Here is a 13,653-nt window from a genome sequence, read left to right as displayed (position 1 = left end):
TATTTTATTCCTTAATATTATATTCCATCCATCCATCTTTTCCTTATTGAGGTCAGGTTGTGGGGGCAGCGGCCTAAGCAGGCAAGCGCAGACTTCCCTCTCCCCAGCTACTTCACCCAGCAGATCCCGAGGCGTTCCTAGGCCAACTGAGAGAGACAGTCTCTCCAACGTGTCCTGGGTCTTCCCCAAGGCCTTCCACCGGTTTGACGAGCCCTGAACACCTCCCCATGGAGGCATCCTGACCAGATGCCAGAGCCACCTCATCTGGCGCCTCTCAATGTGAATTCAGTCTCCTCCGGATCCTCTCAACATCCTGGCTGCGCCTACAAATTCTGCCCGTAAAAGTAATGAACAGCATCAGTGACAAAGGGAAGCCCTGGTGGAGTCCAACCCTCACTTGAAACGAGTCCGACTTATTGCCGGCAACGCGGACCAAGCTCTGACACCGGTCATACAGGGAACAAACAGCCTGAATCAGGTGGTCCGGTATAAATATTATATTCACTGTGCAAAAGTGGAGAAACTATACGATGTTCTTTTTGCCTCTTGTAACGAGCATGACCGCCTTTTCGGTTTGTCTCTGCTCCATCATGTTATTTTAGATTTTTAAATTGTGTTTCCTTACACGGTATTCACTATACTCATCGACTTTGTTTTGAAAAATAAAAAAGAGGCTACAGTAATCCCACGGTGCACAATGGCTCTCAAACAGCTTTTTATTACATCTTCAATTCAATAACAGTACATTTTAGTACAGTATCTATCTTGCATCCAGCTCACCGTGGAACACCAACAGACTGAAAAGAAATACAAAAAGTGGAAAGCTACATAAGGGTGCAGAGCTCTATTATATTAATGGAAAGAGAAAAGGAAATCCATCTCAGTTTGAATTGCATTTTCACTTGTGGCCACACACAAAATACATCACATTTATTGAAGTACATCATTGCAGGGAAACGAAAAAGTGAGAATGTCACGTTAACAAAAGTGCTTTTGTATACAGTGAAATGTTATCATTTAGATGTTCTGATTTTCAATTTTAAGACCAATAGGGAAAAAATACAAAAGTTCTAATATGGACAGCGTGTGTGTGTGTGTGAGTGTGTGTGTGTACATTTTTGTTCCGTTGAGTGAAGATGTGAAGGAGAGAAAAGACTTGCCAAGGATAGAATTCTCATAATGATTGTTATATTATTTAAAAAACTGTCATCAATAGAACTGGTAAGCATATTTTACAGTAGCTTTCGCCTCTCTTGCTCACTCTGGTGCATAGCATTACCAGTTATTAGTAGGCAGAGTTTGAGCCAAAAACTGGCTTTCAATCAGTTGGTTACTCTCCTTTTCAGAAACCAAAAGAAAAAAATCTGACTTTTTTTTGTTTGTTTTGTTTTTTTTTGCACCACTGAAAGCAAGTCTACAGCATGCACATCTAAATTAAGGTGTGTCAGACAAAATTAAATGTCTTAACTTAAAAACATCAGACCATTATTTTCAGACATTGATTTGTACATTTCATTCAGAGTTGCAACTGCAGTCCCAAGCAAAGGAAGTGTCTATTTATTCAGGTGAGGTGGTTCACTCAAAAGTGGATACTAAACACAGCCCCCCCTTCCCCCCCCACACATCCATAGAATCAAAACCAGCCATGCCCGCATAACCTCAGCACCCACTTTGCTACACCATCTCTTCCCTGCCCGAGTCAAAAAGGCATGTACAGGAATTAAGGGGGGATTATAACTGGACAATGTACTCCTAACTCCTTTTGTACTGGAATGAGCATTCATAACTTATAGCATGTGCTTGGTTAGTTAACATCGTATTAGTTGAGAGGCAAAGCTTCTTCATGTGCAAAAGGCTGTGATGAAGGAAATAAAATAAACAAAATGGCTAGTATATAAATACAGACATTTTGGAAAGCTGCTCGTGTAATATGATCCAAGCTTTTACTTCCGCATGTTTATCTCTCATCTGCCATACGTGATTTAACTGGATTAGAAAGACAGGCTGTAGTTCAAACATATCTAAAACCACTAAAGAAATACGACAAAAAGAAAGCCATTGAGAATAACAAACCATCGGAATAGAATTCTTTAAAAAAAAACAAAACAAAAAAAAAAGTTAAATAATTTGTACAATTACACTCCCACATTTGCTTTCAAGACACACACATGTGAAGGGGATGATTGTGTTGTTTCTCTCTCTTTTCTTTCTTGGTAACATGAAATGGTCCGAGAAGGAATGCACAAGGTTCTGATTCGATACCACAGGAGATCCTTTCTTAATTAGGTGATAGACAATTGTGCTCTTCTTTGTGTAGGAAAGGTTTTTGTTTTCCCTTCAATTTTTTTGTTTTGTTTTTTTTGTGGTGTCCCAGTCAGTTTAAACAGTGTTGGAGAAGATGCTGTGAACATTCTGAAGTTGTAATGGTCTTCCAGTCGGCTTTGGAGTTAAAAGAACATCTGGGGAAGCAAAGACGACACACAAAACGTCAAAACGTCCAGATTTCATCTCAAGGCAACAAAAGAGGAAAAAAGCCACATTTTTAAACCACTGAACACAATGAAAGTGGAACATAAGTATTTTAAATAAATAACAAATGTAAGTCAATTCTTCTCAATTCTAAATAAACAAATACAATGTAGTTGTCAATGCAGTCTAGTGTGGTTAATCCTGCAACTTAAGTCACAATACAAGAGATATTTTTTTTTTAAGTAAAATGCAAATAAATGCAATCAAATGGCTCACGAAGGTCACAACATACTTTTTTTTTAACTCTTAATGTTACTTTATTATTTCATAGTGGCAGGTCACACTTTTACATTAACGGCAGTTTCCGGGTCATGTGACTTGTTAGCATCTGAGTTAAGTAGTTCTTTGGTCAGTGGAGAGTGAACGCTTTACACCACTTATCCTCCACTCTTGTGTCCTTCTCAATCACGTCCACGTTTGGTGACCCCCCCATGTCGACCAACAACAGCGCGGCCGTACCAGCGCTGCCAAATGTTAACACCTGTGCCACCAATGCCCGACGTATGGCACGTCAAAGTTCAGTTTCGACTGCGAGGAACACAGGACGTGACAAAGTATTACCACGTAGTGGCCGCACTGGACCTCCAATTTCTCTCATATCGTGCAAATGGCATGACACAAAATTTGAGTGGTTTTGAAACGCTGACTTTTTGATACCGTGGTATACCTACAAACCGTTGCATGTACTTTGTATGTACTTTATTTATCCCACAGCGGGGAAATTTACTTACACTGCAAAAAGAGCCTACTGATTTATGTAAAATACAGTTAGCAAAGAATTCTTCATACACCGAGCAAATTTTACAAGACATTCCTCTTCTACAAACAGACGCAGTGCAAGAGAACACTGATGCTCTAGCAGAGGTTGGTCTGCGAGGAAGCTGTGGTGTAAATGTAATGTATGAAAAAGAAAGGCACCTTCAGGCTTCAATTCCAGATCTTCAGGAAGCTGTCCCAGGATCCTGTGGCGACTGCCATGCCATCATCAGTCACTCCCAGGCAGCTAACGCGGTTGTCATGTCCAGCCAACACACCTGGAAAGCCAAAACAGCACACACTGACATTTCATCCACTCTGCAATGTCAAGTATTATACGTTCACTTCCATTATGGACACACATTAGGAGCGTGTCATTGGACTAACCAGCGCGGTCAGCTTTTAGTGTGTCCCACACGTTACAGTTGAAGTCGTCATATCCGGCCAGGAGAAGGCGGCCGCTCTTGGAGAACGCCACCGAGGTGATGCCACAGATGATGTTGTCGTGAGAGTAGATCATTAATTCCTGATCGGCACGCAGATCAAACAGCCTGCAGGTGGCGTCATCAGAGCCAGTGGCAAAGGCGTTGCCATTGGGGAAGAACTGCCATCCAGAAAGGAGAAAATATGACACACCCGTAACGCAGCGCTGACATTTAGTGTTTGCAAGCCAAGTCCATCACGGTACCACTGGTGTAGAGTGAATACACCTTTAATTGACTTGATCGTGACTTACGCAGATAGCATTGATGTCAGACTCGTGGCCAGTGAAAGTCTGTCTGCACATGCCCTCTCGGACATCCCAGAGTTTAGCTGAGGCGTCGCAAGCACCAGAGACAAATAACCGGGAGTCCGGGGCCAGCGAGAGGCTCATGACATCACCGGTGTGTCCAGCGAATGTGGTCGTTTGCTGGCCAGTCTCTATGTCCCAAAGTGCACTGTCACACAGGAAATAGAGCATCACTGAACAATAGAAGAACTTCATCACACGTGCTTTTTACTTACCAGGTGGTGTCTCCTGAGCTTGTAACAATCTGGTTGTCATCAAGGAAACGACAGCAGGAAAGGTATCCTAAATAAAAAGCCGATCAATACGTCACTAATGTGTTTTCCATGCGGCATCTTAAGAACTGTGCTGTCATTGTAATCCTGATCAAACTCTTAAGACCAGTGGAAACATTCCAAGTATGTACATGTTGCACCGTTCAATCTTAGGAGGTTCTAAAGGAGCGCTTGGGAGTGAGACATAAAATATTTTGAGTAAGCAATTTATTGCAAACAAGCATTAAAGTGAAATAGCTGATCAAAAGTTTAAGACCACAGCCTTTAAAATGTGGATTCATTCACACTGTCATGATCTTTTGTTGGAAAAGGCAAAAAAGCTCATTTCCAACGACGTCAGTCATTTGAAACTTCTTCAAAGATCCTGAGAGTTATGCAACAAAAAAAGTCAAGTGGTAAACCCCCCCTCCCCAAAAAAAGTCACCAGCCCCGAGCTGGAGGATCCAGTAGGCTGTCCATCAAGACATGGGACTATCCTCGGCCAAAATAAAAGGTTGTTCCTGGTGCCGAGTGCAGTCCAAGAACCATCAGACGATGAGAGCTACGGTCTTAAACTTGTGATCAGCTGATGGACAGCCTATTTCACTTTAACGCTTCTTTGCAATAAATTATTTTTTTGTCTCACTCCCATTTCTTCCTTTTGCATTTTGAAGCTGTACTGGTCTTAGGATTTTGATCAGTTTGATAGTTTAGTAGTCAAGTATTACAAATACCTGTATGTCCGGCCAGCTCGCGGCTCACGCGTACATTCCCCTCGCGGGTTTTCAGGTTGTAAATGGAGCAGATGTTGTCTAAGCCACCACAGGCCACATAATTTCCTGACGGTGCATACGCGCACGTCATGACCCAGGAAGAACGAAGTGGAATAGCGTGGACCTATGACGACAGACAATATGAAAAATGCATGACAGATGACTTTTATTACTTTATATTGTCTAACAATTTCATTCAAGTTAATTGCATGTTTTCCAGTGTGACGACATAAATCGTACAACATTTCATACTTGCCTTATTTGTGGTATAGCTGTCCCAAATGATTAGCTTGCCATCCTGAGAGGCACTGACCAAGAGCCTATAAAACACATAACAGCAATATTTTAGTCACTTTTTGGCACGACTCCACCACAGCGTCCATTAAAATGGCATGCATTCGCATCATGGCCAATGCAAATGATACGATGACAGATTGCAGTCCTGTGGGAAACACTGCAGTCAAAGTAACTTAGCGGTCATCTAGCTTTTGTCGCAATTGTTCACAACACTTGCCTGGAATCTGTTCCCCAGTGCATGGCGTAGATTTTAGCCAGGTGACCCCGCAGCGTTCGTCTTGTACGCATCTGAATTCGTCCGACGGGGTCAATGTTAGCTGTGATCTGCAAAACATTTTCATTACATAAAACCATGCAAACTTAAAAATAAGTGCTGATGGCTTGTGATGAGTGTTGCCAGTAATATTTGTGCTTTGTGATGCAGACACACACAGACTGTATGTACATGAGCTTCTGTTTTTAGAATCCAATTGAGCCACAAATGCGCAATTTGGTTGTTAAAGGAGTTGCGTGCACATGTGGTTTGGTTCTCTCTCTCTCTCTCTAACGTGGTCTTAAAACCTGCTCCATACAACTTGTTTCCATTTGGCGGCATACCAATAAAGCGAAGCTAACTAGCCATCATGCAAATTGATCAGCTGTTGATCAGTGTCTGCTGAATGGGTCAAAGCTGCTGCTGCTGCTGTTTACCAAGTTCTAAATATGTTGAGGACTACTGGATTGTCTCATTAAAATTCTAAATAAGGGAAGAGCAGTGACAATAGCCAAAATATGATGATGCGAGGTTTTACCTGTGATAGCGTGGCATCTGCGCATGCTTTCCTGGCATCCTGTCAACAAGAAAAGACAAATCTCATGTCAAACCACTCGTGTTAATCGTGTAACTTTAACTTAGCATGTAAATAAATGCCGTTTTAATATAACAAGCGGTAAAACGGTTGACTTACTCGGATCTGATTTTTTAGCTGCTCGGCCTCTTGGCGTAACTGGTCCAGTTCACTCATTTTAGTCTGCTGTTTCGGTTACTTCTCTCCAGCTAATGGGGCGCTTGATCTAAAATCAAATCAAACAGACGTCCTTAATTCACACCAGGTGCATTTCCAGGTCCGACTGTAAGCCAACTGGGGTGTAAACTCAAGACACAACCCTCTTAGAGGCCCAAAGATGCTGATGCAAGAATAACATTCAAACAGTTCATGGGTCAACCCGACTCTCCCGCTTCAAGGTCAAGGCATAATCCCGACACGCGAGCCAGACAAATCCTGTGGAGACACGACCTTCCATGATCATCATCCTGCTGACCTCAATCCCAGGGATGCTGCCAGTGTTTGTGATCGATAATCCACTTATTTGAACACAAAGCCACAAACAATGACAGCAAGTAATCTAACAACTGGCTACAGTGTTCATTCGGGGTGCATGATAATTATCAGCCCGACAAGAGGGAATTACGACGTCATACAGATAAATCCGATATCACTACAAATACCTCCGATAACAGACTTAAAAAAAAAAAAAAAAAAAGGTTAACGGTGTAACTTCCCCTGAGCTCACTTGACAGTGGATGGTTCTCCCGACCTCTGTAGCGGCACACCGGCGGCTCAAAGCATGTGTCCAAATATAGTACACTTTGCTGGGCCACAGCAGGTGGCTCCCTCCGCTCTACAGTCTTACCTCCAGGTGTGCACAAACTACATTTCTATCTAAAAAAGGTTGGTTATTGGTACCATAACTGTCTTGAGATGCACAGTTAAAAAAAAAATAAATACATTTCTAGTAATCATTTAGTAGTGTATTCCTCAATGCACAACACTGGAACGCCAACATGAGCAGCACTCGTGCCAATATCCCATGGCTGAAAGAGCATTCTGTGTTCCATTTCCGAGCAATAAAGAAAAATCTTTGCCAAGGTTGCTCAACACTAACATAGCATATGGCGACAACATGACTGCAGGCAACATTTTGCATGCTCGGATCGATAATATCAATTATTCAAAAGACTTTCAAACAGGAGTACATTAGGAGGAAGACGACATTTAAGTCAAGACCTTTAAACAGTGCCACCCTATTCTATGACAGTGACGTACACAGTGACCAGTCGGGTATTCAAGAGATCCATGAAGATTTGTTCGGTTTACAGTTACAATGAAGGCACAAAAATGTAAATAAAAACACCGAACAGCCCATTACAAGCAACGAATTCAAATAAAGAACAACTGAGAAGAAGCTGTCACCTTACCTGTTCAGTGAGAGGACCAATGTCAACTCACTTTCAGAACACATGAAAGTATTGTGGACCTCAACACGTTATGTCCCTCTCATTAGCTGACCTTTCTTAAACAGTTATCCTTTAATGCTCATTAATCTTATAATATAAGTGCGCCATGGAAAGCGATGACTGGGTGCTATCATACACTGACACCTTTATCACCTTGAAAACAATCCTCCAGCGGATTATTGCTATTGACAAATATTTGTCAGACTGTGACTTCAGGTTGACTACTGTATGATAACCACCAAAAACCTTTTATTTCAAGTTGCATCTTAAATGTTTAATGTACAGTTACTTAAAAGGTTCCATATTCCACTTTTTTCAACAATTAAAAAAAAAAGTGCCATAATGTATTGGAAGGGTGTCAGCCTTGATGTTGGAATGTACACAGTTGAAAAACAAACAAGCCCTTTTGTGTGTCTGTGGCTTTAATGCTAAGGAGTAGTGTTTGTCCACGCTTTCGTCCCCAGGAAGCACTGTGTACTTTTTACCAACATTTTACACATACAATGTAACTCTGACCTTGGCCAACATAATGCATGCCATATATCACATTAAACTGTCAAAACTGAGGAGTGGGACAGGACGCTCACATTAGCAACACTAGCATAGCTATATGAGCTACAGAGCTAACATTACACTCACAGTCTAATAGCAACATCATGCTAGGTTAGCCTATTCGCTAAAAACAATCCAAATAATCAAACTTGCAGCTTACACATCTGTAAATGACTGACAGATAGCTCCAGGCTTGATTTTACAATGTTTAGCAAAGGTTTTTTAATATATAAATCTCTCGGGAAGCCCCCATCAGGGTTTTATGCTGATCATCCACTAGTGAGATCGGCCGACACCAATCACATGGATTAACTGAACATTTTTCAATTTATTTATGATGAGAGCTCTTGGCCAGGGCCACCATTAGACCATTCCGAGGGCCCCTGGCAAATAGGTAATTACTGAGAAATAAACGTTTGGGCAGATTGTCTTTTTGCCTTTATTTTTGTGACACATTTTTTGTACTATTTGACACAAATCAGAATTTAATTTGATGCATGTTTTGGAGTAATGCTAATATTCAGGAATTAACCTGTCCAATAATACATGTTTTAGTTCAAGATAACAAAATTAACAGAATAAAATGCTGTAAAATGCCAACGCGTACAAACAAAGATGCAAGAAAAGTCCAACAACAATAGATTTGATAAGGGGTGATCAAACACGCTGGCATGGACAGGCATGGACTGTCAAGCTGTCAAACTGAAGCCGTTGAGGTTTTACAGACTAGTTTTGATTCTCGCAGCTACACAGGACAAAGTACGTCCTTTGTCTGCTCAATACGAGTGTTGTCGCTTTTTTGGCTTTAAAAGGCATTTCACGGCATATGCCGATCACTTTTTTTTTGCCTCTTTTTTCCCCCCGTTTGGTGCTCATAAACAGGGTCTAAAAACAAACAAAAAAAAAACATACAATTTGAACTAGCGACAACGAACTACTGTAACTAACGATACACAAAACTCATGGTTCGGTTCGATACGTTTGTGTTACGGTTCGATAGAAAAAAGAAATGACCTTGCCTTTATTCATTTGAATTTTTATTGAAATTGCCAAAATTTTTCTCACCTTTAAAGTTCTGCTGCTCACACTTAGCACCATATAAGACATAAAAAAGCACCATGTAATAAGAATATTAAAAAATGTGTCTCTAATGGAGCTCCAGATGGTGCATTCTTAGCAGCACAGTAAATATTACAAAGAAATAAAACCTTTCAAAATCAAAGCTATACCATACCCATCTTCTGGAGTACATTCTCAGCAGCATATTGAACAAACAAACAGTTATCACGTGCTCATGGCTGTCTAAATGACCCGGGTAAAGTTTGTAGCATGTGTGCTCCTTGTTTTTGTCCGTTTACAGTCGTTTCCACAACGGGGTGATGTCCGCGTAAATGCGTTGTCATGTTTGTTGTATTGTAGGATTGTGTGACACTTGCGACATACTGTTGCTTTTTTGTCCGCAACGCGCCTGCCATCAGGGTCATACCTGACATGAAATCCAAAGTGGTCCCAAACACCAGATCTGAAGGATGTTGGAGTATCTTCAACATCAGAAAAGGCATTAGCCACGTTTCAATGAGCTAGCCTGCATGTAGCATCTCAGGAGCATGGTGTGAATGTGGGAGGAGCAGCTCAGTGGCTCTGTGCTTGACCTAAGGCAGAGTAGTCAATCGCAGATATACTAAGCTTTCAGCACAAAGCGCCATCATAAATTGATGAAATAGATATAAAACCGCGTATTGTTCGATACACCTCCGTACCCAACCGTGACCCCTGTATCGAACGGTTTGATACAGATACACGTATTGTTGCACCCCTAATTTGAACATTATTAAAAAGGTCTGTCTGCATAACAGGGGCTCTTTAAATTACAAAGTTGAAGAAAGTGAGTTGTCCATCTCACGAGAACATCAAAAAAAGAAACTTTGTGGCATTTCATGAAAGCTGTCTCTGAATGTGCATCTGTTTTTACTAATGCCACATTTCAAAAAAATATTTCCCCATTGACCTCTGTGGATGCTTGCAGTTCCTCTCCCTCATCACTTCTCCTTTCCCCAGCGCCTGATCAGGGTCAGCTGACTGCCTGATAAACAACGAGTGCTGGTAAACAGCCTGGAGTTGGAAGCTCACTAGCTGCTCTGCCATCGGTCCGGGCCTGATTCGTGGCTTCACTGTGCCTGCTCAATCACAAATACCATCGACTGGAGTGGTAGCCAGCAAGAATATAATAGTTCTGAGGGGGACAAGAACATAACTAGCAATATTATGGTGCAAAGTCCATAATCCTGAGAGGCTAAAAGCCCCAGTCAATGTGTGTAATCCTATCCATGTCCACTAACATAAACAGCTGGCAAAGCCAAGCAGGTCATTAGAAATATGCTTTTCCATTCATAAAGAGGATGAGTCTTAATCTTAATTCTTTTACACACAACCCGTTTTTGACAATTGCCCGGATTTGGTACAGATAATTCAGTCACATCATTTTCCAGTGGATCATTATGTAATGTTTATTATATTTATTAATTGCTTGTAAGTAAATGTTTGTAAATGCCGCTATATTTGCGTGGTAGTCGTGGCCACTGTATGCACTACAGTGATTTACCTACAACGGGACTGTTTGCATTGCATTTGCATAGCTGCAGGATAGCAGTCTCGTCGTTTCTAATTTAAGGAGGTTAACTTGGGAGTTAAGTCTGCAAAATCATGTTTAAGGGTGAACTTTTCCTATGGCTAGCCTAGCTGCACATTTACAAGCGAAAGCCGGCGCACGGTGCGGTGCAATGACTTGCAGCCGCTTTGAGAGAAGATGCAGCTCAACGCCATCTTGCCTTCTGCTATCCGCTAGTTAGCTTAGCTTGTAGCGTTTAAGTGGAGGCCTACAGGCACGGCAGAGCTGCCAAAACCAGTGCACTCACACAAACACATGGAATTTATCAATAGAATTAACTAAAACTAATTCAACAAATACACTTGAGTAAGTTTAAGACGAATAAGATGCACAACAAAGCAACATAACCGCATCACTTCCGCAATTGCACTGACAGTTGTCAAACTAAGCTAGCCAGCGCTGGGAGGAGACGCTTTAATAAAAAAGAAAAAGCACGTTCTTCCGAGGCCTGCACAAATCCCTTTACTTGCATACGAACAATCTTGTTAAAGCGCACAGCGTCCACTTGATTCAATTACAACCTTAGCGCGGATTTGTGGATCTAGTCTCCCCCTCAAGCCCGTAAAACTGCAAGGTCGGGCGGCGATGGCCTGCTTCACTTCCACAAAATAACTCTTATTTTCCCACTCCTTTCACACTTAAACAGTTTAGCTTCGTATTAAGTGTTAGCAAAAAATAAAAATAAAAACAAAAAGCGATGTACCAACTTGGTCTTGCAGAGGAAGCATAGCAAAGATGCTAACTTATTTGTTAATAGGTAAAAATCATTTCCATTCAACCCTCTCCAACGTACACACTGCCCAATTTGTACAATTAATATATATAATTGAGCCTAACAGATAACAAGGAAATATCAGGTATTATTGCTGGAGCCCAACCCAGTCCATCACTGCCAGGATTGTATTTGACAGAGAAATCAGTGCATTTGTATGCAAATAACATTGGGATTAATTAGTTAAGACTACAAGCACTTTGTATGATAGTATTTTGGATTAGTTGTAGCCAAACATATACTGTAGGAGGTTGTATAAAGGGCCGAAAGGGACCCCTCTATTCGGCCATCAAGCCAGGCTGGTTCACTCCAGAACCTTCCACCCGCATTACAAGATACTGTCACTGTTATGCCATTGTGCGAACTATTAAGAGAGGATTATACATTAGATAGCTACTTTTCACTGTTTGTGAGGCAAAGCCAACTCGCAGCTGATTTAAATAGCTAAAGAGGCTAGCTAGCTAGCAGTACCCCACCCCCGGCCAGTTTCACTCGGCCACAATACCTCCCCACACACCCCACAAAAAGGGAGGAAACCCCAGCAAAATATTTGCTACGGTTCACCTTACCTGAATCAATGTGGCTTTGCTTTTTGCGTTTTGGCATTGACCGGCCAACAAGACGATGAAAGGCAGGAATGAGCGAAGAGCACACCGCTAGCTGAAGAACTAGCCGACCCAGCTAGCGTTGCTTTTACCCGAGGAGCGCCAAGTGAGGGAGGAAGGGGAGGGGGGGACGATCACACCCACAAGCCTGATCGAACAAAAGCAGACACACACCGAAAAGGGGGCTAATATTTCACTTCGCTATCCCTCATTCAGCAAGACGACATACAGTCCCACTCTAAGCCCGACTGAAGATCTGTCCTTTACCGATGAAGCACCCTCGTCCGGCCATCGAACGTTGAGATGGGCGCGGTGACCCTGCAGTCATCGCTGGGAAACCCCACGCTGCAGCAGGCAGGCAGCCCCTAGTGCTGCCTTACCTAAACACTTTCAATAATACACGTATTGATCACTAGCAACTGTTTTATTAGCCTTGTAGGAAAAAATAGCTCATATAATAAGAGTCACCTTTACTTCGTCCTCTCCAGGCTGCTTATTTGCTCTGTATTTACAGTGCATGCACAGCAGGAGACGCCAGAAGCATTCAGAGGAGGCGCAGCAGCTTGACAAAAATTAAGAAAAACATTTTGCAAACCTGCTATTAGGGTCACAGGTGAGCTGGAGTCTATTCCAACTGACTTCACCTTGGCCTGGTCACAGTCAATACACAACAGTACTCAGAAAGTTAGGGTTATTTGGCATTCGGTGAAATTCAGGGCAAAATTCCAAACAAACTTCACTTTTCCTTGACAGTAGATCCTTTACTAAACCACTGTAGATTCCAGGCTCATCAGTTGAAACTGATTGTATCTAAATACAAGTTATTAGGGTGTGTCACCGCTTTGCCAACGTCTGGAATTCCAAAATTGCGCACCCAGGTCTTGTTTAAAAAAAACCCACTGAAGTGTACATTGTATTTAAAAGAGAACCATTCAAAGTTAAAAATGCATTAAGAAAACAGTCTAGCACATGATGAGTGTTTGTAAACTAGTGTTTTGCTGTGGCCATCAAATGGGAAAACTGCAATGTTGGGAGTAAGTTCTAGTTATAGCTGCTTCCTTATTTGGTTATGTGCTTTAAGAACTCCTGCTAGTCGCTCTTCATTGCTATTCCCACTGGCGGGATGTTTAGCTCACACAAATTATATCTGACTCTTTCCATATATTCCTATTTTGACTGCAGCAATTCCTTCTCCTCCTTCCACAACATTTTTTACAACTTGTCGTTATAAAAAATAATATATGAAATGTGTTGTTAGAGATACAGCAAGAATACAAATGTTTCTCATGGGTGTTCAGCGTCCATCCTCTAAGAGCCCTAAAAGGTCTTGCAGAAGGCACCCTAAACTCTGGGGACAAAGCATTACAAGTAATGAGGCCAAG

The 13,653-nt window shown here is 41.8% G+C and overlaps 1 protein-coding gene across 2 annotated transcripts; it reads right to left on the bottom strand.

Moving 5' to 3' along the window:
- Positions 1-702: 702 nt before the first annotated feature.
- Positions 703-12,532, bottom strand: gnb1b (guanine nucleotide binding protein (G protein), beta polypeptide 1b). Of its 2 annotated transcripts, none has more exons than XM_054784980.1 (11): positions 12,236-12,532; positions 6,344-6,449; positions 6,188-6,226; positions 5,614-5,720; positions 5,356-5,419; positions 5,061-5,223; positions 4,291-4,357; positions 4,022-4,223; positions 3,673-3,889; positions 3,448-3,563; positions 703-2,459 (listed from the first exon to the last, which is right to left on the bottom strand). In XM_054784980.1, exons 2-10 carry the CDS (start codon positions 6,398-6,400, stop codon positions 3,457-3,459), a joined length of 1,023 nt encoding a protein of 340 aa, XP_054640955.1. In that variant the 5' UTR covers positions 6,401-6,449; positions 12,236-12,532; the 3' UTR covers positions 703-2,459; positions 3,448-3,456. The 2 variants fall into 2 exon arrangements, with proteins under 2 accessions (XP_054640955.1, XP_054640956.1); XM_054784981.1 differs by lacking the exon at positions 12,236-12,532 and adding an exon at positions 7,636-7,795.
- Positions 12,533-13,653: the final 1,121 nt, after the last annotated feature.

This window comes from Dunckerocampus dactyliophorus, chromosome 8, assembly GCF_027744805.1.
Source record: "Dunckerocampus dactyliophorus isolate RoL2022-P2 chromosome 8, RoL_Ddac_1.1, whole genome shotgun sequence".
NCBI classification, from domain to species: Eukaryota; Metazoa; Chordata; class Actinopteri; order Syngnathiformes; family Syngnathidae; genus Dunckerocampus; species Dunckerocampus dactyliophorus.
Note: the sequence above shows the minus strand (reverse complement) of the source record. Positions and strands in the feature narration are given on the sequence as shown.